This window comes from Brachyistius frenatus, unplaced genomic scaffold, assembly GCF_029030835.1.
Source record: "Brachyistius frenatus isolate BFR_SWC_R1_liver_20210118 unplaced genomic scaffold, ASM2903083v1 Contig_92, whole genome shotgun sequence".
Lineage (NCBI taxonomy): Eukaryota > Metazoa > Chordata > Actinopteri > Embiotocidae > Brachyistius > Brachyistius frenatus.
In genome coordinates, this window is record NW_027210691.1 from 785,001 (window position 1) to 812,409 (window position 27,409).

The window sequence follows — 27,409 nt, forward strand, 5'->3', positions numbered from 1 at the left end:
CGGGTTTTTTTGTGTAAAATTGCGGGAAATTAGAAAACATTGCAAATCGGGAAAGAAAAATACGATTTCTTTTTAAAGCACTATAAATATGTAATCACTTCCTTTGATTATAATCATGCTGCACATCACAGAAATACGGTATCTATTTCATTATTGAACTTAGAGAACCAAAGAATCAAAGTTACAAAAAACCTCCTAAAAGCTGCGTATCTTCCCAGAACAGAAAGTCTGTGACTGTAATATGGAAACAACGACTCCATCAGCTGTCAAAATAACAGCTTTAGATGCTGTTGAATTCGTGAATTATTGCGATTACAGCGTCTCGCCGTGTGATGACGAGTCGCTCCGACCCGCCAGCGTCTCTGAGAGAGGCCGAGGCCGGCAGACTGTGGAGGCGGAGCTCGGAGGGCAGAGTGGGCGGCGGGAGTCTCTTCTGTTACAGCGCACAGCGGAGAGGCCGGTTACTCGGCCGGAGAGCTCCACTTGTGTTATAAAGTGTTTTGCACATAAAGTCAAAAGTACAGGCACCGCCAATGGGAGCTAAAACTGGAGCTTTTTTTTTATTTCAGTCGAGGGAAGTAATTTCAGTGTTTGATGCGTGTGATTGTGGATACCTTTCCCGTATTACCAGGTATACTTCGGGATGGACCACATGCATCGTTATTATAACTCGATAAACAGAGCATGGAAGGAATATTTTCATGGCATTAATGTGTTTTTTTCCTGCTTCAGTAATCTACCTTCGTGTCCACATTACTGATGTTTTAAAAGACTCACAAAGTGCCATATTTATTATTATACTTCACGCCTCACAGGATGCTCAAACAACCGCAAACACGTGACCGCAGCTTACTTTTAGCAAAACTCTCATCATCTCAATATTTTGTGAAAGCACCGCTGATATTGTTGCAAATATCCACATCGAGGTATTTGGTCCAAAATATTGTGGTATTTGATTTTGTCCATCTCGCTCACACATAACACTGTAATATAATATTGTGGCATTGATTTGAACTGTATTGACTTCTGTGCTCATTTTCACAGCAGACATGTTTTATCAGAATTTGGTGCTTTTGTTTCTGGACCCTTATGATCCAAATTTAATGATGGTTGGGGACGGTTTCGACTTTTTGGATCAATTATAGGAAGTTGAGGCGGCGTGTCGTCACCCATAAAACAGTAGAAGAAAAAAGAACTGGAAGGAGAAGTAAAAATGAGCCGTGGAAGCACATGGGGAGAAAAAAAAAGCTTTTCTGATTTCTGCTCTGAATCTGCTGCAGCGTGTCGAAGTCGAGATCAAGGAAGCAACACCGGTCGGCAACGACGGCCGGAGAGAGAGCAACTCTGTTTACTCTCCGTTCTCCGATGTTCCACAGAATCTAATTGTTGACCTTTAAAAGCACAAGATGGCTGCATGTCTGCGCCTTCGGGCCGCCACAGAAAGGAGGATGGGATGTTAGGAGGAGGAGAGGCTGTAAATACCACTCAGAAAATACACAGGAAACAAATATCACCTGTACAGCTCGGCTGGATGTTCGGACGGAAACACAAAAACAAAACGAAGAACCCTTTCAGCTCGTCTACTCTTTAACTTGTAACAATGAAAGCCTTCTCTGTTTTAATAAGTGACAAATCTGGGTCACACAAGATGAAAGGAAATTAAACTTAAATTAGCTGTTTTTAAACAGTAAAGTCAGACATGAAGAAACTGTGAACAGCTCTGTTTCTTTTTTAACTGATTATATTTAGACGTTAAGGCCAGCCATGGAGGCTCAGCGGGGGTTTTGCAATTGTTTGATTACACTTCTGTGACTGACAAAAATGGAATATCTCCAACTCTGAATTACAAATATGCCAAAAGAAGAGATAAATTCCTCGAATAGTCGCATGAACACAGCAGGAAATATCATACTGTTATTCTACAGCAAGAAACTCAGCAGAGAGGAGGAGGTTGGGGTGGATGGATGGGTCAACTGACAACATACTGTTTAATGTCCGAGTATTTTGTGCCTACACCCAGAAACACATTAACAGTAGCCGTGTAAGGTCACGCAACGGTTTCATTTTGTGGTTTCGGGGTGTCACATTAGCATAAACATTCAGTGACAAACAGCACATTTTAATTTGGAGGGCTTGTGGAAATCGCAGTCTGTGTAATATCAAATGACTCAGGCATTAACATTACACACAGACAGGTCTTTGACCCGGCTTGTGCTGCAGTCCACTTCTGGGTCGGGGTAGAAACAAATAAGCGATCCTCCACACTAAGTTGAGGAGGTCGGGGCGTCTCGTTTAACCTGCTGACGTTCAGCCGTGAGTGCAACACTCTCCCAGTCAATGGGAAAATCATTACTTCACACCCACAGCTCAATCAGAAACAACCGGTTTGGATGCCCCCCCGAGTGCTCTCTGCATTTGAAAGCAAGAAAAATGTCCACTTGCATGCCGTTGGTCTTCGGTTAAAAACAAATTTTTAAAGGCCGTGGAAATGCCTCGTAATAACACTCGATTATGTGTTCTGGAGGACGTTGCTAGGTGACAGAGGCTGGCTGAGTGGCTGATGGTACCATCCAGAGGTAAAAATCGTGGGCTGGCAGAGGGTCAACACTCGAGCCTGAAACATGCCGATGAAATCCACATCTGGTGATTAGGATGCACGGAGCGAGTCGTGGAGCTGCTGCTCTGGAGGGTTCAGGTTTGGAGGTGGACCAGATGTTTCCCCTCAGGAAACTCGGACTGCTAATGTTACACCTACTCAAGTGTGCACTATTTAATATACACCTTTATTCTAATATTGAATTTTTGTATGTCTCATTAGTGCTTCAGTAAATTGAATGTATTTGGACAGCATTTTTTTGTGTTTATTTGTTCTTTGAAATTCCACAATCGATTCCTTCTTTACATTAACTTTACTTCACTCATTAGTCTTTGTAGTTTTTGCCGTTACATGTTTTACTCGGCTGCCGTGGGCGTCCTGATTTCCCAGCAGGATCAATCAACCTTCGGCTCATCCTCTGTTATTACATTGTTTTCCTCTTTGTCTCCACCTGTCTGATGCCTGAAATCCCGCTGGACAGAAACGTCTTCTCCCGAGCGCCTCCCCGAGCCAATAATTACCCAGGCACTAAGCGAAAAGTTAAAACTTGCTTTGTTCTGTTGGGTTTTTAAGAAAGGTTTTGAAATGAACGGGCAAATGGATTAAGCTCCAAATTATTACTCCGGCTCTGATCTGATATTTGGAGCCTGAACTCAAATCACAGTTTTTCAGTTTGCTCCCTTCTTTGTTGTTCGCCGAGCTGTTCACTTCCAAACAACCTCAAACAGTCAGAAAAAAACACAACAACCCTGAAACAGCCTCCTACGTGACAAACAGCGCTGTGAAAACTACCCACACAGAAATGATGTGTTTGAAAGCCACGGTAGACACACAGGGACAGAAATCACACTCACTCACACAAACTGGGGAATCTTAACCATCTAGAGGCCTCAGCTCAACCCTTATGATACAACAAGTAGCTCCGACCCAGATATCTGATTGGTCAACTGAACATCTGGAACAAATCATCATGACATCACACCCTGCTCATCACCAGAAATATCACTCCACCTCCTCAACAGGAATTTATAAGTAGAATAAAATGTCCTATAATATGTAATATAATGTAGTTTCTACTTGTTATAGTTCTATTAAATGACCCATTTGGTGAAGTCGGGTCTCTTTTGGTCCTGTTTGGTGACATTGCGTACGTTTGTACAATTGTCAGTCACACCCCATGTGTTGCTATGGAAATGAAGATCGCACTTATTATTTTAGTTGGTAACTTGTTGTCTAACTCTTACGGAGGTTCAGTTACCGCATCGCTGTCGTGCAAATAATGAGGTCAAAGCACACCCTCTCGTGTAATATTGCTTAAACCGAACCTAAACCTAGTTCTAACCATAAAACCAAGTTTTAACCCTCAAAAATGCTGGTGTACCTCTGGGCACCTTCATTTTTGTCCTTGCTGGCACACGTCCCCGTGGGTTGGTGTGTACTCAAGTTCAAGTTTACACACACACACACACACACACACACACACACACACACACACACACACACACACACACACACACACACACACACACACACACACACACACACACACACACACACACACACAAAGACCATGTTGTGCTTATTGTTAGAAACACAGTCAGCTGTTCACAACGACTGTTACAACAGTGACCTGGACACCTCCAATATGGCTGCCATATGTAACACTTAACATCTCCTTTCTCGGTACACCGGCTGTGATAATCCACCTAAGAAATACCTTCAGACTGCTGCCAGGATGTAGCTCGATATAAAAAAAATCATATACAGAGTTCACTCGATCAGTATATCACATCCAAATATCCCCTTCTCAGTCACTACAAACTAACGCTGCACAGTCAAACAAGACTCAAACCAACATAGACTTCAGTGTGAGTCTTCAAGGATGTAACAGAAATTTACACTGGAGTTGTGCAACCTTAAAAATGTTGGATTCTCTGGGTTTTGAAATTTCAACTCGCAGTAAATATTATAAAGCTTCAATGATAGAGAATATATGTGCTTCCGTAAACCACGCTGGAACAAGCTCATTTTATTTCTTGGACCTGAACCCAATACAATATATACAAAGATTTAAAGATGTCCCCGACCATCAACTATCAGTGATGTCATCGTTGGTTTGTGAACATTATGAATTCTCCAGTTCAGATTCTGTCCGTCACCATCTTGTTAGTTTAGAGCAGTTTGGAGCAGGAAGTGACCATATTTGGACGAGCTGGGGGAGGAGCCAGCGGTGGATCTGACCGATCTGATCGGAAACCTGACGATACTACGTCCCGCCCACCGATAGCTGTAACCTGACTGCACCACAGGCCTGTCAATCAAACAGACACGCCCCCAAAAACAGGTCTTCTTGAATCTTCTTTTCTAATGAATGAGGGATTATTTTCAGATGGACCTCCAGAAAACTAATAAGAAGGAGTGACTTTAGCTAACAACACCGAGATAACTGATGGACACATTTTATTCACTTTGGATTTGATGAGAGAAGTTGAATGGGAGTCTATGGAGCCGAAGGCTTTTTGGAGCCGACCTCTAGTGGCACTCGCTGGTATTGCAGCTGAAGACACTTCTGGATCAGAACCATTTTACAGATCCAGAAGCTATGAACACTTTTATCTACAATCTGTGAATGCATCACAGTCTTTTCTCCTGATGTCATTTCATAAATGTTCTTGTGAAAACTGACGATTTCCAGTTGTAGGCAGATAATCAGACCTGTCAATGTTTCCCAGATAAAATCCAGAGCAAACGTAGAGCAGCGAGGAAACGTCAAGAATTTAACTCTCAAAAGTTGGTTCCTGATCCGGTGGTTTATAATTGCACGTCAGGACCGTCCTCACCGCTCGCTTCATGTTGCGCACATGAACTTAAAAACACGATATTCAGAAAGAACAGACACACACACACACACACACACACACACACACACACACACACACACACACACACACTCTCTCTCTGACCTGTATATGAGTATGTCGTCCGTGGAGCTGTTGTACTGGATCTGGTACATGCGGACTCCCGGTATGTGATTCTGAGGAGGCCATCGGATGGTCGCAGAGCTGGACGTCAGTTCCGACACGCTGACCCTCTGCTGGTCGGACCGGGCCTGGCCTCCACTGACGTTGGATTTGATGGACGTGGGGATGTCCGAGGGCCCCGGGTCGGGGTCCAGTTTGGGGTCAAAGTGCGGAGACGGGTTGACGACTAACTCAACGGGAGCGGTGGCCTCCCCGGCTGCGTTAGACGCTATGCACGTGAACTTTCCAGAATCCTGCAAATCATCGGAAAGAAAAACCAGAAGACCTGACGTTTATCCACATGTTGCACTTCGACGTGGCCGTAACCGTATTCCCCGACAAACGCTTCTCCACCTTGACGGAGGCCTTGAGGATGTCAAGCGAGCCGTTCTCGTAGCAGATGGTTCTGGATGTGTTTCCGATCAGCTTTCCGTCGGGACTGACCCAGTGCGTCGAAGGTTCGGGATCTCCGATGGACTTGCAGCGCAGGCTGACCTCCTGACCCTCCATCACAAACATCTTGGAGGTGTGGCGAGTTATCATCGGTGGCTCACAGACAAACTCTTCCTGTTCAGGGACACAAGAACAATCAACGTAAGCCCCCAGACTTAAACTGGTACTGAAGATTAAAGCAAGCGGCAACCATCAGTGATGTCATCAACCATCAGTGATGTCATCAACCAGCAGTGATGTCATTGTTGGTTTGTGAACGTTATGAATCCTCCAGTTCAGATTCTGTCCGTCACCATCTTTGCTAGTTCGGAGCGGTTTGGAGCAGGAAGTGACCATATTTGGACGAGATGGGGGAGGAGCCAGCGGTGGATCTGACCGATCTGATCGGAAACCTGACGATACGACGTCCCGCCCACCGATAGCTGTAACCTGACTGCACCACAGGCCTGTCAATCAAACAGACACGCCCCCAAAAACAGGTCTTCTTGAATCTTCTTTTCTAATGAATGAGGGATTATTTTCAGATGGACCTCCAGAAAACTAATAAGAAGGAGTGACTTTAGCTAACAACACCGAGATAACTGATGGACACATTTTATTCACTTTGGATTTGATGAGAGAAGTTGAATGGGAGTCTATGGAGCCGGAGGCTTTTTGGAGCCGACCTCTAGTGGCACTCGCTGGTATTGCAGCTGAAAACACTTCTGCATCGGCCTCATTTTTCAGAGCCGGAAGCTACGAACACTTTTATATCCAGTTTGTGGATTAAAACTTGTGGAGTGCAGTAAAAGGAGTGAAATCAAAAAGGAGAGAACCCGAGTATTTCAAGATTTGCAGAGTCTTTACATAAAACAACAAATAAAGCGATAACAGATGGTACATGTGAGATGAAAAATCCAAGGGCTTTAGAGAAAATATGTCACTTCAAACGATATATGAAACGAAAAGTAAAAATCCATATTTGCACTTTATGTATTCATGCCAAACAGTACATTTTCTCCGATTGACTTCCACTGGAGTGTTCTTTCAACAGTCAAGTTTCAGAGTTCAGTTGTTTGCACATGAAGATAAAGTGATCTCGAAGTTTTTTCAGCCCGTGCATTATTTAAAACCCACCCGCCTAAGCCTGCGTAAAGCCAGCCGAAACCCCCGGCAGAGTATTGCTGCGAGGGCCGAGCGGGGCCGGGCCCGGGCTTATCGGGGGGCTTACTCGTCATTCCTACCACTCAGCGTATCTCCAAAAAAATGTTTTTTTTTCAGGGTCTTGTTACCAGAAGAGATGATTGCCGACCTGATGACCGCCGGGCTGCAGCTTCAAATAAACCACCAGCGCCTTTTCGGTCCTGTATTACATTCTGACCCTCGACTGCTCCCGTGAAGCTCCAGGTAAAAAGGCTGTGATTGAAATGGGTTAGTGAGTGTGAGTGTGTGTGTGCAGATGTGAAGGCTGTGAAGTTTTGGGGCGTGAAACAGTATGAATACTCATTTCACCGACTTACGGAGGAATAAAATATATAGTTTGTCCTGATAAGCCCTCAAACTCAGTTCTTCTTTACGTTTTATAAGGAGTTTGGACGTGGGGCAGTGAAGCTTTCATTGATTTTTCAAAAGCAGGAGTTCTCTTTACTGGCTGATAGCTGATGTCTGACCTCTCATGGAAGTGGCGGCGGTTCACTTGTCCTTGCAGTGGGAAAGAGGCTATTAGCTGTCTGAGTATGAATATGCCCACAATTTAGTGACTCGGAGGTCTCTGATCGACCTCTTTACAAGGCTAATCCTCTTATAGCGATCCTACAGCAGCTCTCCGAGGGGGGTCCACAGCTACTACTCGAGGTGAAGCAAAGGTCTCTACATCATCATCCCTCTTCAAGATGATACCAATTAATCCCCCCTCTTCGCCTCATGGTGCACCTCCACTTATCATCGCCGCTCTCAAACAGCCCTCAGGGGTCGATCGGTTCCCGAAGATTCTCCAGGTGAGGCGGAGCCCTCTGTATCATCCTCTTCAAGGCAACATCCTGAACCGCATCACTTAATTCTGCTGTTATCTCAGTATCAGCATAGCTCTGCTGCATGGAGGCGTTTTCCCAGCAGGCGTTTTCTTTCCCAGCAGTCCCTCGACCTTTAGGCCCACACTGTCTGGCTGCAGTCTGCATGTCTTCTGTGGCTTATTGGCTTTTAAAGTATGACAGTAATAGATCGTCCGCACTCCTCCACACGAGACTTGCAGCAGTGTGGCTGTTTGTACACGTAGCAGATATTGCATACGACATACAACATACGAATGCGACATATCGTTGTCCGTGTTTTTTAATCGGACTTTGAAATGAGACCTCAAGATAGAAACTCTTCTAGTGTGTTAATAGCTTTTAATGTATTTCGATTTGAAGCTCCCAGTCTGGTATTTTGATCATCGCCATCTTGTTTATTTTGGAACAAGAAATGACCATATTTGGACAATTGGTCCCGCCCACCTACACCGGGAAACTGCCCCCAAAAACATATGTCTCTTTGATGTCTGATATCTAATCAATGCTGGCATTATTTTCAGGAGGACCACTAGATCACTGATCAGAAGGAGGGAATGTATTTCAAGAGAGAAGTTGTTGCTTTTTTTGTGTTTTTAATAGGAGTCAGAAAGATACTAGTGGCCAGATGTGGTATTACACTTTAAGGGATTTTGGCATTGACTTCACCTTTCAGACCCGGAAACTACGTCGATTTTTATTTATTTATTTTTTTTTACATATAATGAAGCGCTTTAAATTGTGTTGTGTCTGAATAGTGCTACATAAATAAATTGGCCTTGCATTGCCTTTAAATATGTATATATTGCAAAAAAAATTCTAACAAAAAGTATTATGATGACTCATTACAGTCTTTTTTTTAAAGACCTCTTTAAAGGAGATAAAAAAATAAACTCTGATGTACACATGTGGCTGTTTTGCTCGATATGCTCACTGATAGCAGTTGGTTTGTGTTCAAGCTTCGTTTAAACAGTGGAAATAATTGCGGTGTTTTGTCAGCACTGAGAGGGTTAACTTCTTTTGTTTCCCTGTATACTCATATTTTATTAAAAATATTGTTTTTGTACTATTCCTGGTAGCCTTTGTAACAAGTCTCTGGGCACTCTGATGAAAAATAGCTTCACTGCCACATTTGCAGTAATGTTTATTTAATGTGTTAAATAAACCAATAAAAGGCCAAACATCGGGCCACATCTGTTTTAGTTTTATCCCATACTTGATGTTCTTCGTGGCTCAATTTGCTGCAACATAAACCAGGAGCTCTTTCCCTATCTCCTCTATGTTTCCTCTGACGCCGTGATGTAAGGCAGAAATACAACGATTAAAAGCAGCGGTTGTGAACTCCACGACTCCACGGTTTCACCAGAAGGTTCACTCCTCTGTGACACCGACCATCTGCCCCGCCGATGTGTCCTTGAGAAACAAAGTGATGATGTATCCACAGAGAGCTGAAATTAAGGCAGCAGAAAATAACATTCGGCTCCGGCATTCAGTGCATTACGGCAACAAAAAAACATAAAAGGCCATTTCTATGATTAATATGTTAAAATGATGCAGTTTTATTTGGCTGCAAATATTTAATTGGGGGCTTCTGTCACCAAGAGGTACCGTTCAATATTTCGTTCACTGTTTTCACAAAAGTAATAAGCTTAACTATGTGGATAATTATCATTGTGCACAGTTTCAGGCCTCAAGCAGATTTACTGATGGACTTTATTTAGGGCACAATCTTGTTGATCTCAGGATTTAAACAGATCATCAAACTAAACAGCAGCACACGTATCAGGCCTTAAAAACTGTCACCGGAAATCTTATCTCCTGAATTTAACCTCTGTTGTGCAAAATCGTCTCCATTGCTTACAATTATCTTTTCTGTTTTTATGGATAAATGGTAAAACTAAATCTATTCTTGATCTTAAAGTTAGTTTAATAATGTTGTGAATTATTCTTTGCCAACTTATGTTAAATAACAAAAGAAGAAGGTAAAATGTGTGTTTCTGAGATCACATGCTTCAGTTCAAACAGCAGAAACATGAAAAGACGACTACAACCCCCAAAAACAGGTGTTCTTGAATCTTCTTTTCTAATGAATGAGGGATTATTTTCAGATGGACCTCCAGAAAACTAATAAGAAGGAGTGACTTTAGCTAACAACACCGAGATAACTGATGGACACATTTTATTCCCTTTGGATTTGATGAGAGAAGTTGAATGGGAGTCTATGGAGCCGGAGGCTTTTTGGAGCCGACCTCTAGTGGCACTCGCTGGTATTGCAGCTTAAAGCACTTCTGGATCGGAACCATTATTTAGACCTGGAAGCTATGAACACTTTTATATGCAGTTTATGGAGTTGACCCATCGTTGCATCAAAGATAAAACTAGCTCCACCTCCATTAACTACAACATTTAATATGATTTTTTTACACATGAATGTGTTTGTATTAAGAATGCAGTGATATTTAATGTAACATTAACTCCATTCTCTGACACTTCTGTTGCAGTTCTAACAGTGTGACAGTTGATGAGGTTTTAAAATCAGGCCTTCATGACTCTGCATTGGACTTGAACAAACCTCTCGGATGGTCCAGAAGTATTTGCCGGCTAGATCTTTGGGTGAAGCGCAGGTCTCCAGGTCGTCCTCTCTGGTCAGCCGGCGGAGCCACATCAGCTCGCAGTTACAGTGCAGCGGGTTCCCGCCGAAGCTCAGCACCAGCGCCGTGAGGGGGGAACCCTTCATCTTGGCGTACACGGGAATCCGCAGGAACAGCGGGTCCGGAGGGATCTTCTTCAGCTTGTTGGAGGTCATGTCCAGCCTGGAGACGGAGAGGGGAAACAGACGGAGTTAGTGTCTGTTCGTGGAAGTTTTGGTGAAAGCGTTGATCGTTCTGGGAGATTAAATTTAAAGAAATGTTGAACATCTAGTTTTGGGGGTTTTGCTGACCTCGGTATTATTAAAATCCCAGGTGATGACTCCGCTCTATTCTTGAGCAGAGAGACTTACTGACGTCAGCCCAGTGATTCGTGAACATTACGGAGGCTCCACTCTGGCATTTTGGCCTTCGCCATCTTGTTTTTTTTTTGCAGCCAGAAGTGACGATATTTGGAAAAGTCAACAAGAGCATCCTGCTATTTTCAACAGTTGTTATGGATTGTTCATCTGAAGTGTTATTTGTCCAACGTCAGTCAACTTCCTTAAAAATGTTTCACAATAAAAGCCGGTTCGAGAAATAAGGGAGTTTCTGTCTGACGCACTTTTACATCCATTTTACTTTCCAGACCAAGAGACGACAAACATTTGTAGTCTACGATAGGTGTGCGTTTGTCAGCAATTTTTAGATCTATCCTGCCCTCTTGTGGTAGAGATAGGTAATGCAACTTTAATGTTATAATAAAGACAACAACAACAAAAAAAGTAAAGTCGAGTGGAAAAGGGGCCCATTTATAGACCTACGGTATAAATACACCAGAAGGACTGTGAGCAAAAAGAGCAAAATAAGTTTCCTAATAACAAACCGTCTCTCACCCGGCATGTCAAAAATCTGCAGCTTATTCAAAGACGTTTTTCTTCTCGAAGGTGTTTTGAGCAGCGAGAGGCAAAGGTCCCATTAAAGCAGAAAGTAAACGAGGCATGTTTGTGGGGAGATCGCGCTCAGCCCCCCCAAAACATGAAATCACACAAGATAACATCAGAAAAGATCCTAAATATTGCAGGGAGTATTCTTCCATCAGTGACTCGTCGTCTCTGAGGACTGAACCGTCATGTTTCTCACCAAAAAAACATCGAACCTGATGACTGGGAATGACTCATTGGTGTCAGCAACAAACACCCCCCCCCCAGAAAATTCAGCAGCAAAAATTACTAAACAAGAAGTTAATAGCTGCTGAAAGCGAAGAGTCTGCTGCACTCGAGAAATTCCAATTATGTTACGTCGTGTGCAGCAGCAGCAGTGTGGGGTTTTAATTTGGGGAGTTTCGGTGTGTAGATGTGTGAGTGCACGCTCACCTGTGCACCAACAAACCCCAGAGTCCCACCAGCTGGTCCATAAATGTCATGTCTTCGGGGAAAATATATCCCATTTCAGCCTGGTTAATAAATGCATGACTGTTTCCTTTTTACAGTCAGCCGAGGAGTTAAATGAAATATGATCGCTCTTAATGGGGTTTAAACGGTGTTTTGTGGCAGTCGTAGAAATAGTAAGTGAACACATGCAGCCATATGTAATAAAAAAAACAAAAACAATCTTTGGAAGTTCTTCAGAGGGCAGAGGCCAAATAAAACAACATAATTTTGAAAAAACACACAGGTTTTCCATGTGTGTGATATTCAAGTATTGTGTCTTTAAGGTTAAGGACTCATAATTACTCTTCAGCAAATTACATGAAAAAGAAAAGAAAAGAAAAAACAACAATAAATTAATCCAACGCATTTAATTTCTTTCCAATATTTTTAAATGTTCCTTTATAAGTCATTTTCTTGCCGTGAAGCATTTTGAGCTGCATTCCTTGTATGAAAGATGCTACACAAATAAAGTTTATTATTATTATTATTATTATTATTATCACCAGCGTGGTGACATGCTGTGTCGATGGTGTTTTTTTCCTGCTGATTAGTGGAGACGGCAACACGACTAGAGGACCGAACTTCTCCTGATAAAGACGAGAGAGAAACTGAAGCGCTCGTTTGTCTCCAAGTTCTCGACCACCTTGTTTTTCTGTTGTTGTTTTGTTTATTTTTTCCGTTTTATCACTCCTAAAAACTCACCATCACCGTCCTCATTCATGTTTGAAGATGCTACAATTCATATCCAGCTACAAAAAAAACCCCAAAAAACAACCTTTGAGTCGTTGCTACGGCGACGTTACACCACCTCGCCTTTTTTAAAAATGTTTTGTTGTTTTGTTGCCGACTGGAAATATTGCGAGAAGCTTTCAAATAGTCTCGTCGTGAACCTTCGCCGCGAACCGACCTTTTTATATTTCCTGGGGATTGAAGTGAGATTTGAGGGTCGAGCGCCAGAAGCGGCTCTGATCCGGGTGGTTTGAGGAGTCGGTGCCAAACAGGAACTTCAGATTGAGTTTGTGAGCAGAGGTTTGAAGGTGCGGCGGTAAAGACGAGCTCGCCGGAGGTCGCTGGTTTTAAAATCCCTTCGTGGTCCGTGAGGGTTGTACGATCCAGCGGACCTGCAGCACCGACCCGGTCGGGCCGAACGTTTTTAACATTTTAGTTGATCTGCATCCTGCTCCAGTTTTACGTGTAATTGGTTTAAAAATCAATTAAATTAAAAAGCCTCTCATCAGAAGGCCTGATGTTATTTAACAAAAACATCATTTGAAAGGGTTTATTTTTATTCTAAAGCTTTTAGTCCAAATTTTTTTTAAAAGAGAGAGAGAGAGAGAGAGAGATGTCCTCCGGGAGGACAGAAACGTCCCTTTTATTCTTCGTCTATTCAAATTTGTTTTTGGTTTGGAGGTAGCTTTTAATATCCTCTTCTTTTTTCTTCTCTTGGTGTCTGTCTAAAGCACATTTCACTGAGGACTTATAGAGAATACGAGTCTCTTTAGCTGCTGCATGTTCCACTCGTACTCTGTGTACAGTGAGTTTCTTCCAGCTTGTATTTGATGGTGAAAGTCTCTCAGACGGCGTCATACAGTGAGTGTAAAAATAAAAGGAGGTGTTAAAGGAGCCTAAGAATATCCGCATGCAGCTATTATCACTGCACTCAGAGATAACTCATCCATCACAGGGTTCAGACTCTCCCTGAGCTGCAGGTGTAACGTCTCCGACGACCCTGACCTGGCCAGCTTGTGCAGGTTGGAGAAGATTCCCTCGGGGACGCTCTCGATGAGGTTGTGGTCCAGGCTGAGGGTGTTGACGCTGACCAGCAGGCCGACGGTCTCCCAGGGGATGTCCACCAGGTTGTTGTAGCTCAGGTCCAGGTCCTCCAGAGTCTCCAGGAAGTCCTGCGAGGAAGACAAGACAAGTCGTCAACTTCATTTGCATAAAGCAGAAGTTTTCAAGGCACATCAAAACTTTAAAGAACATCAATTTAAAGTTGATTTTCAATTACACTGCACAGCATACTGATACGGTGGATCTGACCGATCTGATCGGAAACCTGACGATACTACGTCCCGCCCACCGATAGCTGCAACCTGACTGCATCACAGGCCTGTCAATCAAACAGACACGCCCCCAAAAACAGGTCTTCTTGAATCTTCTTTTCTAATGAATGAGGGATTATTTTCAGATGGACCTCCAGAAAACTAAGAAGAAGGAGTGACTTTAGCTAACAACACCGAGATAACTGATGGACACATTTTATTCACTTTGGATTTGATGAGAGAAGTTGAATGGGAGTCTATGGAGCCGTCTATGGAGGAAATACATCGTGAGAAAAGGAGGACGGAGACACAGAAGGAAGGACAGAAGTTGGGAAAACGAGAAGGACAAAGTCACCGAATTTTAGATAAAGATATTAAAGAGATTTGAGGTTAGATGGAGAAACAGCAGCAGGAGAGGTGGAAAAAGTAGAAAAGAAAGTAATCCAGAAAAGCGTGTGGGGGTTTGGAAACGGAGGAAGAATCGGTAATCAATTACACTCAAAAGCATGTTGTTTTTCTCTAATTGCCTCCGTAGAGCTCTCATAATCAGTACACCGATGAAATGCCACAAGTCAGCACACATTACAAAAGAGGCTGACGGCAGAGAGGGAGGGAAGTGGAGCCGAAGGGGAGCGATAACGGCCCGCCGATCGGACAGAGCGTTGTTGACGTGGCGGTAATTGCTCTCATAATTCACACAATCAGGACGCTGTTTGAATGTCACAATGCCCTCAGTTCTCATTACAATAATCTGTGCTTTTATTGCTCCGTGAACAAAAGGGAAGCTCATTACTCCCCCGAACAAAAGAAACTTTAAGAGCTGCGAGTTCAAAGAGCAGAAAATCCGTCTGAAATTTCAGGACTGATTCGGTTCAAACAAGTTGACGCTCAGTTTTAACGGCGGATGGATCGGTGTACTTTCCTGCCAGACTCCATTGAAAAAAACGGTGATTTTACTTCGCAGAAAAATGGGAGTTGCTGGTCGACCACCATTTCCATCAGTTAGCTAGTTTGTGTTATTGTGCGACTCTGGTGGTGTTTTAACATGTTAGCTTGGATCCAAACTGACGGCAAAGTCACATAATAACGTAAAAAAAAATTAACCAATCGAGGCAGATCACAAACTCCTGTTGTTCTGTGAGCTAAATATTAGTCTTTTTCAAGGGAGTCTGGTGGCTTTGAAGAGATACGTATGACGGCGCGGTTTCCCCATCGGAAAAGGCTTTCTCATGAGAAATATATATATATTTTTTTAAATGGGCCGTTGTTGTGAGGTCCGAGCACCAACGGTCGTGGAACCACAGTGTTTTTGCCAAGTTGCAAAATCCACTTTTTTGAACTAGTTGTTTTTTTCATTACAATGAGCTACAGTGATTCTGCCGGCTGCCGGTTGACTTGCGTTACACAATTGCTCTTGTTTTTGAAAAAAAGTACCCAGAACCGTTTGGTCTAAAATGACCAAATATTATTGTTTCACATTATCAGCTATTTACCACAAAGAGCAAAAATTACTCCGGTTAAATAAATTAAAAGAACGAGAGCTCCTGTTTGCAACGTTAAACCAAACTAGACTTTTGCTTAGAGTTTCTGTCTTTGTTTCGTCTTCATCATATTGATAATGTAGTTGGAGAATGAGCACTTTTTCCAATCTGTGTAAATGTGATCTGAACAATGAGACGGAGGGAGAAAGCTCGTTAGTGAGATCAGAGTTCATGTCTCTCCGGTTCCTCTTCATCCTGAGAGCCCGTCCGGAGGGAACGCTTCAGTACTTCAGCTCTGAACTTTTAATGAGCAGAGAAAGAACAGCGTCATTAAATGAAGAGTTTATTTCACGGCCGGGTTGTTGAAAAGGCGTCCAGCCGGGCGATGGAGGCAGACGGGCCAGAAACGCTGAGTCACATTCATACAGCGCTCGACCCTCCGAAGAGATTCTCGTGACTTTGCAGCAACTTTTTCCACTGAGAGTCTTTTGGCACACGGCTGCTTATTTCTGATGATTCACAATGTTTGTTGGCAGCACAAAATTCAAATCTGGTGGATTTAAAGCAGTTTGGACTTTTGATGGGGTCACGTGAGCTTTCCCAGTGGAGCTGAAGATTTCAAAGGTTTTGCGAGGAAAATTTGTGCATCTTTTATCAGATTTTGAGAATGACTTTAAACTTTCAGAGCAATTAGTTTGGACTATTGGCAAAGCAAAACTCAAATATTCATTTTAAATTCATGATTTACAACCAAAGCGCCAAGTGGCAGCGACGTCACCCGTCAGTTTGTGAACATTCTTTGTGAAGCCTCAATTTTGGATTCTGTCCGTCACCATCTTTGCTAGTTCGGAGCGGTTTGGAGCAGGAAGTGACCATATTTGGACGAGCTGGGGGAGGAGCCAGCGGTGGACCTGACAGATCTGATCGGAAACCTGACGATACGACGTCCCGCCCACCGATAGCTGTAACCTGACTGCACCGCAGGCCTGTCAATCAAACAGACACGCCCCCAAAAACAGGTCTTCTTGAATCTTCTTTTCTAATGAATGAGGGATTATTTTCAGATGGACCTCCAGAAAACTAAGAAGAAGGAGTGACTTTAGCTAACAACACCGAGATAACTGATGGACACATTTTATTCACTTTGGATTTGATGACCGAAGTTGAATGGGAGTCTATGGAGCCGGAGGCTTTTTGGAGCCGACCTCTAGTGGCACTCGCTGGTATTGCAGCTGAAGACACTTTTGCCCTAAACTACTTTTGCCTCAGAACCATTTTTCAGAGAAGGAAGCGACGAACACTTTTATATCCAGTCTGTGACTTCAACAAATGAAGGCCAGAGAATAAAGTTGCTGTCTCGGTGTGTACCTGGAAGGCTCCCTCTGATATACTGTGCAGCTGGTTGTTAGCCAGGATGAGGTGCCGCAGGTTCACCAGACCCTGGAAGTGCGAGTCGTCCAGGACGGTGAGGCGGTTGGCGTCCAGGTGGAGCGCGTGGAGATCCTGGAGGTCGGCGAAGGCGTACGGACGGATCTGGCTGATGGTGTTTCTGCTCAGGGTCAGGTGGATCTGGACACACAAAAGGGGAAAACACAGAGTCAGCACTTTATGGCTAAAAATAACTTCCTCACTTGTCTGTTCCTTTTAAAACTCTGAAAGCGGATTTAATGTAATATCAGAAATAATTCAGGGAAGTTCACTTTGATTTAATGTTATTCCACGTTTTGGAGCGGTGGTAACCAAATGGTCGAGCCTCAAGATTCACATTTTCTTTTTATGTCATTTAGTTTTGAGCAGCTCAAATTTATTCCATAAAAAAAACAAAAAAAAAAAAACAACAACAAGTGCATACTCAATGTCTTCATACACCATGAAAGACATGAAATAATAATAATAAAAAGGCAATAATAATGTTACAAATAAACAGCAGGTGGCTTCTGCACACATATTGCATTATGGGAAATGTATGCATTTCAAAATAAAAGGAGCAGGAGTTCCGAAAAATTCAAAATAATCTTTTTTACAAATTCATATAAACCTCATTGACCTCGTCAAAATGGCTACGCGGCCCACTTTGAAGTTGCAACCCACCAATTGGGAACCACTGCATAGCTTGTTCTGTCCTCCTGTACGGGGAGGTCAAAGGTCAGGGTTATCTGACAAGTCGCCCCTCTGGAGATTAGTTTGAAGACGGTTCTGTGGGGATAAGAACCGGCTGCAGGACGACCTTTTCCTCTTTAACCTCCAACCTGCCACCTTTATTCATTAATAATCATTCATACCGGAGTAGCGCGGGTCAGCTGAGTCACGGTATCGAGGGTAATAATAAACCAGTGTGGCGCTCATTAATAGATAACAGTACTATTAGAAAAACACCCCGCTGAGGTCGGGAAGTTTTGTAGGCGGCTTGAATTCCTCCAACTGTAACTCAAAATAGTGCGAAGAAATAAAAAAATATATTCTATTAGCAGCTGGGAGAAGGTCGACCGGCCGTCACGCGTTCATAAAAAACAGATTTTTGGAAACGCGCCTCGATCGGCGGAGGACATCTGCGTCGACTGAAACCATCGTTCCCCCCCACGCGTTCCTCGTGTGCGAGCAAACATCATCTGTGCCGAGAGGAAACTTACTTCACACCGAGGACGTCTCCGACGGTGACGAGCCCTTTCGATCGTCACCGCGTCGCTATTCTTTCTCTTTGTGCCTCAGTTCGACGTTTCGTGCGGTAAACAGCAGATGTGCCCGACGTTTTCTGGAATCTTCAGTTTCTTTCTTTTTCATTGAAAAGTTCAGACTTCTTACTTTTATTTAGGCTTGAAAAAAAATCCTCAGATACCGTCACATCGTTATTCTTAAAGGAGCGGTGTGTACTATTGACAGAAATAAGAATTTAATAATCACGTTTTATTCGTTAACTGACTATAAGAATCGTCTTGTTTTTATTAAGAGTGGGCGGGTCCCTCCTCCACGTGTTTCTACGGCAGCCCAGAAGGGACAAACCCAACGCTGAATTTTGTCCGTACTTAGAAAAAGGGAGGACGAGACGAGGTGCAAGAAGTCGTCTGCAGTTTCTCCACCTCACCACTAGATGTCACTGAAACCAATCATGGATAAACACCCTCGTTAAAAGTCTGATCGCGCGACTCAACGTGAACACGAACTGACCAGACTGGACATGTTGGCGAAGTCGCGATGCCGCAGCGTCGTGATGAAGTTGTCCATCAACCGGAGCTCGGCCGTCTGCCGGTCGATGTTGGGCGGGACAAAGAGGAGGCCCGTCTTGGCGCACAGCACGGTGTAGGACGGCAGCAGGTTCTGGCAGGTGCACCGCTTTGGACACAGCATGGAGGAGATGCAGGGGGGGAGGGAGGAGAGGAGGACGAAGAGGAAGAGGAGGAGGACGAGGACAGGGCACGCCGGCGAGGACACCGCGGCCATGGCTGCTTCTCCCGCTGCAACAAGAGACACAGAAGCAGAAGTTAAAAAAAACCTCCACAGGCGCCTTTAAATCGACTTGCAGAGAATCAGATTTGACTTTTTTTTTTTATGCTTTGTCCAAATCACTGCTCCCGTAGGACGGGAAGATCGGCGGCGATGGCCTCGTTGGGTCAGCGCTGGCAGCTGACCCGTGCTACCAGCCTATGAATGAAGATCATTTGTGGCTGCAACAGATAAGAGCTGCAGAAAAATGTGTTCATTGGGACATTTTCTGCACTTTCACAAACTTTTTCTGCAGCTGACAACAACATAGCAATTACTTCCTTTATGCTTCCCCCCCCCCCCCGAGAAGTTTTCAGTAAATAAATAAATGCTTCAGAGGAGAGAGGATGAGGAGTGACAATAAAGAACCGGAGAGGTCGTTGGAGCAACTCTTGGTTTTCTTCTTGTTTTTTCTGCAGAGTAAGTTGTCCTGAAAGTAAACAGCACTTATATCATCAATTAGTCTCACTGCGCTCTCATGATTACAATCTAAAAAAGAAAACATTAAAGAACACAAATTAAGCTCCGTGCTGCACTCTGTCTCACTTCATAAAATTTCATGGGTGTGTTTTTTATTTTTTTTTTTTTTTTTGGTGCATAAAAACGAGACCGAGCCGACTTCTTCTCCAGCCGACGCAATAAAGGAATACATTTCCATTGATATTGATTTCCCTCCATTCAGTTCGTACGTCTCGGAGCTTCAGCGGAGCCCTGAATAAATTCATACGAGGAGGAAAAAGGAAAACACGCACAAACGGGGATGACATATGCAAACAGAAAACATGCCAACGCATGCACACACACACACACACACACACACACACACACACACACACACACACACACACACACAGATTGCTTCATGTGCGGATGCCGACGTGTGCACGCTCTCCAAAAAGTTCCTCTGAGTTAGATGCCGAGCGACTGGAGAAAGGTCGATTGCAAATAATGGCGAAAAAAGGGACGTGCTCTTTTATTTACGGCGCTGAAATATTCAAACTGCATCTCGACTGCAGCGCAGAATACAGAGCGGGAAGTCTAGTGTGTGTTTGTGTCCTCGTAACGGGCCGGAAAGCAGCAATATACGCAGCTAAATGTGGGCGAGAAATGGCGGAGATGTAATGGAAGGAGATAAATTCAGTGGAAATAATGTGGAGAATTAAAAATCCCCAAAAAGAACTGAGACTGGGCTCAAATGTCAGCGGGTAATTAAAGAGGCGGCGCGTGATGGGATGCGTTCGGGCGATAACGAGCGACGACGGGAACTCATTCGTGAAAATAAGACACGCCGGGTCCACGACAGCAAAACGTGAAATAGCCACGCTTTGCCCTGCCGAGGCGTGAAAGTTACACGCTGTTCTGTAGCGGATAAAAAAAAAAAAGAAAACAAACTGCTGCTCTGAGCCATGTGACCTACAGGAAAATGAAAATGATTGGTTATATTGTTTAATGCTCACATAGATGCTTATGTTGTTTTGGCTTAACATTTTATTGTTTTATTGTTTTATTTTGTTAATATTGCTTAATTTGTGTTTAAATGTTTTAATCTGATCTGTTTTAATTCTGTCTGATGTTCAGCACCACTTTTGTTGGGTTATAAAAGTGCCACATTAACAAATAAACACACTTGACTTTGTCTTTCGTCCTAATAAAAAAAAAATCTGATTCTGTAAACGAACGAAACGATTCGTACCATCGGTAAATGTGCACGACTTAACAACTTTCTTAGGTAAATGTTTACTTTTTGAAAAATGCAGGATGCTGAGATATTTAACGTACATTTTTTTTTTTTAAACCTCCAGATAAGTCTGTTGTACGTTATTTCATAATTACGATCCAGTTCCTACAGTTAGTTCTTCATGACATTGGGAGTTTTGTGTAATTAGACTTTCTGCTGGTTTGAATTTACATTTGTTTTAATGGGAGAATATTTGTCAAAAAACCAGACAGAGGTGACCAATTATCTCTCCTGCACTCGTTTGCTTACAGCCGTATTAACGGCATTAATGTATGCTGATTTATGAGATTACTTCGGGAGAGATCTCGCCGTGGAGCGTCGGTGCTCTGAGAACAGATTTAATTTGTTTAGTCAGGCCGGCTTTAAGCGTGAGAAAAATGCAAAACAGCTTCTTTTTTTTTTAGACGACGAGCACTTCTCCATCTCCGTCGCCCTCTTTTCATCACTCACTTCTTGACAGAAAGTGTTTCTCATTTCGATTGCGTCGCTCCTTCAATCACCCCCCACCCCCCCACCCCTCCTCCTCCCATCGTCCCTCTCACCGACTCCTTTCAGCTGCTTCCTGTCGTACCTCTCTCTCTCTCTCCGACCCTTCATTCCTCTTGTGCCATCATCACTCTTTTCCTCTGAACCTCCATCCGTCGCTTTTCTGTCTCTCCGAATATCTTCATCCTTTTTCTAGCCTTCATGCACCCCCCAAACAACATCTACAGCTGAGGCTTGAGGGGAGTGCGATTCTTTTTTCAGGTAAAATTAAACTGGATATAAAAGTGTTCGTTGCTTCCAGCTCTGTAAAATGGTTCCGATGCAGAAGTGCAGCAAAATGTGTAAAACACCTGTCTGTCCACTACGAGGAAACGTGTCTGACGTGCCTCATATTGTTTAGACCACACGGTGGATATAAAAGTGTTGTTAGCTAAAGTCACTCCTTCTTCTTAGTTTTCTGGAGGTCCATCTGAAAATAATCCCTCATTCATTAGAAAAGAAGATTCAAGAAGACCTGTTTTTGGGGGCGTGTCTGTTTGATTGACAGGCCTGCGGTGCAGTCAGGTTACAGCTATCGGTGGGCGGGACGTAGTATCGTCAGGTTTCCGATCAGATCGGTCAGATCCACCGCTGGCTCCTCCCCCAGCTCGTCCAAATATGGTCACTTCCTGCTCCAAACCGCTCCGAACTAACAAAGATGGTGACGGACAGAATCTGAACTGGAGGATTCATAATGTTCACAAACCAACGATGACATCACTGATGGTTGATGACATCACTGATGTTTGCAACCCAAAATTAGGTTGGAGGGAGATTGTTTGGTGGGCGGGGCATAGCATGTAAATATGGCGACTCCTGGCTAAAAAACAAAACAAAGATGCGACGGCCAAAATGCCAGGACTGGCGGCGGAGTGAGATTTGTAGGTGAGACTAAAACAGAAACTTTTCCAAACGATGAATAAAGACGAGCATGAATTCAGCTTTAAGTCCACGTACAGAAATAACAACTCTTTTTGAACCGCAGTGAAAGATGTTAACTGTTCCTTCTGCGGCTTCAGTGCCGACTTGGCTGTGTAACAAATGGAGGTACATGTTCAGGGTGAGAGAGTCAGCCATGCAGAGACAGAGAACTCACACATCTTAGTCACACACACACACACACACACACACACACACACACACACAAACATACATAAATTATATATAAACATACATGAATCAGCGAGAGAGTCACACCTACAGGGAGCCGAGGCACCAGCTTATTATTTTGGCTGACTTGTCAGCTGAGATAAACAACATCACCAACGAGGGCACAGAAGGAAGGAAGTGAAGTTCAGAACCAGGATCAGGATCAGGGCCAGGACCAGGACCAGGACCAGGATCAGGATCAGGACCAGGATCAGGACCAGGATCAGGATCAGGGCCAGGATCAGGATCAGGATCAGGATCAGGACCAGGATCAGGACCAGGACCAGGATCAGGACCAGGATCAGGATCAGGATCAGGGCCAGGATCAGGATCAGGACCAGGATCAGGACCAGGATCAGGATCAGGATCAGGATCAGGACCAGGACCAGGACCAGGATCAGGATCAGGATCAGGGCCAGGACCAGGACCAGGATCAGGATCAGGGCCAGGATCAGGATCAGGATCAGGATCAGGACCAGGATCAGGACCAGGACCAGGATCAGGACCAGGATCAGGACCAGGACCAGGATCAGGACCAGGATCAGGATCAGGATCAGGGCCAGGATCAGGACCAGGATCAGGACCAGGACCAGGACCAGGATCAGGATCAGGATAAGGATCAGGATCAGGACCAGGACCAGGATCAGGATCAGGACCAGGACCAGGACCAGGACCAGGATCAGGATCAGGATCAGGACCAGGATCAGGATCAGGATCAGGGCCAGGATCAGGATCAGGATCAGGATCAGGACCAGGATCAGGATCAGGATCAGGATCAGGACCAGGATCAGGATCAGGACCGAGGACCAAAACGTGAGAAGACAGAAAAAAACCCAAAAAACAGATGTGTACAAATAAGAAAGAAACGGATGATGCAGAAGTTACCGTCTGCAACCAGCAGGTGGGGATGTTGTGCTGCATCTTTAGAAATGTGCACATAAACACGCAGACTCGAGGCTGGAGGAAAATCAACTGTGTCTACTGCAGGAACAGAAATAACCGTGAAACCGGAGAGAAACACGGGAATGACGGGATGGAGGGAGAAGTGTGACGACCGCTTCGTATCCATGACGCCCAGCGGCGTTTTCTCCCCGAGGCCGAGCGACGCCAGGCTTTCCCCCGTTTTTTAATCACACTGCAGTTTCCATTTTAAATCACTTCTTCAGACCTAATTTTATACAAACACATCCTCTTGATTCCTATTGTGTTGCTTTATATGGTTTTATTCATCTCGTAGTTCTGTTTGGAAAAGTGCTATTTAAAAAAACTTATTTTTAAATTATTTTTCAAACGTGCTCACTGCGACCCGATTAAGACAAAGAAAGTGATTTCTCAAAGGGCTGAATTTTCCCTGTCTGTCTCCCCGTCTGTCTCCCTGTCTGTCTCCCTGTCTGTCTCTCAGATCTGCTCTGCCAGTCTCCTCTCTGTGGATGCTTCTTGAATGATGCATTTGAAATTGGATTAAAATCAATAATCACTGACATCCACAGGGCCCAACTACAGATGATGATGCTGCACTCGTGGAAGCTGTCTGGGTCGGATTCATTCATATTAATACAGCCCGAGTTTTTACTATTCATGCCGACGCAGTGTTCCTCTGCAGACGGGAGGAGGTGGAAGTCTCTGCTGTAACTCTGCAAATGTAGATGGAATTGAATCTTCATTGTATAATGATTTTTAAATCCATGAATGTTTATAGGAACCCGATTTAGCATCTTCTGTATAACTATATAAGAAGTGAAAGAAAAAACATAAAAAATAAAGATACACAAAAGCAGGAAGACAAAAAAAGATCATGTACTTAATGACCAATTTGTTAAAGAAGTTAGCTACAACAAGAATGAATTGGCCCTGAACATAAAACCCATTAAAGACAGTTCTGAGTATTAACTGTCTATATGGGGGGTTTCCTTGACCCTCCCGTCCCCACACCATCCCGTTGCCAAGGTTACCTACATAGATGCACTCCTACTTGCTTATATCCTTATATTTCTGGGGTATAAGCCTGATTTGCCGGCCAAATTTAAAATGTCAGAAGGGCCGTAATGTGTTCACTAATTGAACATCAGTCTCCTTTGTTTAAAGACCACGGCCTGATGTTTGAAGTCCATTCATACGGAACAGCGAACAAGACCGATGATTACAAAGAGCTCACACAAAGGCAGAAAAGAAAAAAACAACAAAAAACACAAGATCAGGTAACGAGTGGAAAATAAGCAAACAGGACTGCAGCTAGAAAAACTTGGCGGGTGGTGAACAATGGTGCATTCACTGGATAGAAAACATGGATGAGGACATCTTTTCAGGTTTAAAATGGCTTCACAGTGTTCATTATTCTCATATCAATGCCTGATGGTTTTACTTTGCTGACGGTGTCAGGTGGTGCAGGTATTAGCTAATGAGAGAAGGAATAATAACAACAATAAAAAGACTGGACATAAAGGAAGCGATTAAATTGGTAACCCCGCCTCCTTCATTGGTTCAGATGCTGTTTATGAAGCTCGAAGCCTTTAATCTGTTGACCGTGCTCTCCTCCGACGGCGTCGACTGTCGGACACGCAGCAGAAACACTCGGGGGTTAAAAATAGATGTGAAGAGCCGGCGATGTATTTGAAGCTACGGTCCAGCAGCACATTCGTCTCCACAGATAACTAGAAAAAGCACAGACGGTTGTTTTCCACAGTTTCAGGCTGCGGGCTTAAAATTTTACTTTTTTTTTTTTTTACCCCTGATATGAAGTGAAATAAATATAATATAATTATAATAAGCCCGTGCAAGGCTGCTTGACAACAGGGGGCGCTCACACACAATAATGTGTTGCTCGTGTGCATCTTTGTGTGCTAGGCAGAAAACAGGCAGGAAAAATATTCACTTTCGATTAACATCAATCACTGTCATTTATACCATTGACATGTTAATGGGTTGGCGAACACACAGCACACTGGATAGACTGTATGTCATGGAAATTGTCATTTATATTTAAATGTCACTTGGTTCCTACAGTCATCAGCGTTCTGCTCATTACGAGTCGCGCTCGGTGACGCCGACAGCCTCGTACTTTAAACCACCGGCTGTAATCAATATCACTCAGTGCCAGTTTAAACACCGAGAGGAGCCGCCATATTCAAATGTCCTCTTTATCGCTCACTTTCTCAGTCATCAGTCATGTTTATTATGGTATCATTCGTTGAATATTTAATATGATGCCAGGGCAATATTTGATTACATAAAAAAACACCATCACCGTTCAAATGCTACCATCCCACCCGTCACCGGAGATTTAATCCCTCCGGAAAACCAGATTACGTCAGAAAAACAGGTTCTGAGGCACCTTTTCTTTTATTCAGTAGCTTTTCTCAACAATCAGGTTTGGATTTATTCGGGTTTCTTACAATGACAGCATCTCATTTATTGAGGAACGCTGGTTCTGAACACTGACGTTTCCACTCGACCAACATTAGAGTCAAAATGTTTTTTTTGGCCTACAGGTTCTCAAATCTTGAAATAAACCTCGTCAGTATTACAACAAAATATTGATCATCAGCAGGTTCAAGCTTCATCACATCAACTGCATCACGCCACTATGAAATTTGCCAGTTTTTCAACGTGCTGAGTGTTGGAGAAGCTCTTCTCCATCCACATCAACATGTTCAACAGCAACTGTTTTCTCTTTCTAAATTCTAAGCTCAAGGTTCCCTGAAGATCTAGTACAAAAAGAAAAATGTGTCGTGTCCAACGGCTTTTACTAGGAAACTGAACAGAGTACTAGAGTACTTAAAAATGTCCCCTTGGGGATTAATAAATAACTAACTAACTAACTAACTAACTAACTAACTAACTAACTAACTAACTAACTAACTAACTAACTAACTAACTCTCTCTCTCTCTCTATCTATCTTATCTAATCTTATGATCTATAGGTATTCGTTCACATGAGTATCATTGACGTTGTCCATTTTCGTTTGAGGAAAGAAAACAAAAAACAGTCAACATCAAAACAGGGTTTTTGGTCCGTGAACACATCGAGATCAACACCGGTCACTCGGCATCAACTGGGAAGACATCAAAGCTCATCGGCCGGGGGTCCGGAGGGCCGGAGGGGGATCGAGGAAGAAGTTCACATCTGAGATCATCTTTGAACAGAAACACGGGTCGTGATGTTTCCCGTAAAACACAACCGTCTGTTATCATGACATTCAGACGGCACTCCTTCATATTAATGTGCGTTGAACTAACGAACGCCCCGAAGCTGAAATATTTGTTCTTCCTCTAAACCATTTAAAACCCTCATCATCTACAAGTTTTGACATCCTTCAGAAAGCTTACACGGTGCCCATCGCTGTTGCTGCTCTTTCTCTCGGCGGTGATGGATGTCTCCACGCCGTCATTCATATTAATGCCACCGCAGCCGATATCAATCACCGTCCAGCCGCTACTCGCTCATCAGCGGCGTGGAATCTGCCTCAAAGGCTACAAAGATCAAAGTCAAACAAAAACCCTGGTCCGCCTTTCATAAAAATTCAATTTAATGAGGCTTTGATCACGCACCTCTCGAAGTCGATGATTTCTTTGTTGGATTTTGTCCAGAAAGCTCGTTGTGTTTGTTTCTGTTTGATCACAGGACTGCAGTCAATCAGCGAACGGGTGCGTGAGCATTTGCTTTGTCATTTCGAGCGAGGCCGGCGTGACTTTTTGCAGATTTGTTTGCTACATAAATGCGACACGGCGGTCGAAGCCCCCGAAGAAATATGGAACATAATGACTTTTCAGCTCCACAGTGCAACGCTGCATAATGAACCTGACCTGAAATCACTGCAGCACCTTCCAGATTATGCTTT

General features: G+C 43.6%; 1 protein-coding gene across 4 annotated transcripts in view; it reads right to left on the minus strand.

Moving 5' to 3' along the window:
* The window catches only part of LOC138627878 (leucine-rich repeat and fibronectin type III domain-containing protein 1-like protein), a 248,102-nt gene that overhangs the window by 22,544 nt on the left and 198,149 nt on the right, over window positions 1-27,409 (minus strand). For all 4 annotated transcript variants that reach the window (XM_069710514.1, XM_069710515.1, XM_069710513.1 and 1 more), the window contains 6 exons: window positions 18,845-19,131; window positions 17,048-17,248; window positions 13,891-14,057; window positions 10,669-10,909; window positions 5,971-6,183; window positions 5,560-5,870 (listed from right to left, as the gene is read on the minus strand). In XM_069710514.1, the coding sequence (XP_069566615.1) occupies window positions 5,560-5,870; window positions 5,971-6,183; window positions 10,669-10,909; window positions 13,891-14,057; window positions 17,048-17,248; window positions 18,845-19,117 (1,406 nt within the window). In that variant the 5' untranslated portion in view covers window positions 19,118-19,131. The remainder of the gene's footprint in view (window positions 1-5,559; window positions 5,871-5,970; window positions 6,184-10,668; window positions 10,910-13,890; window positions 14,058-17,047; window positions 17,249-18,844; window positions 19,132-27,409) is intronic.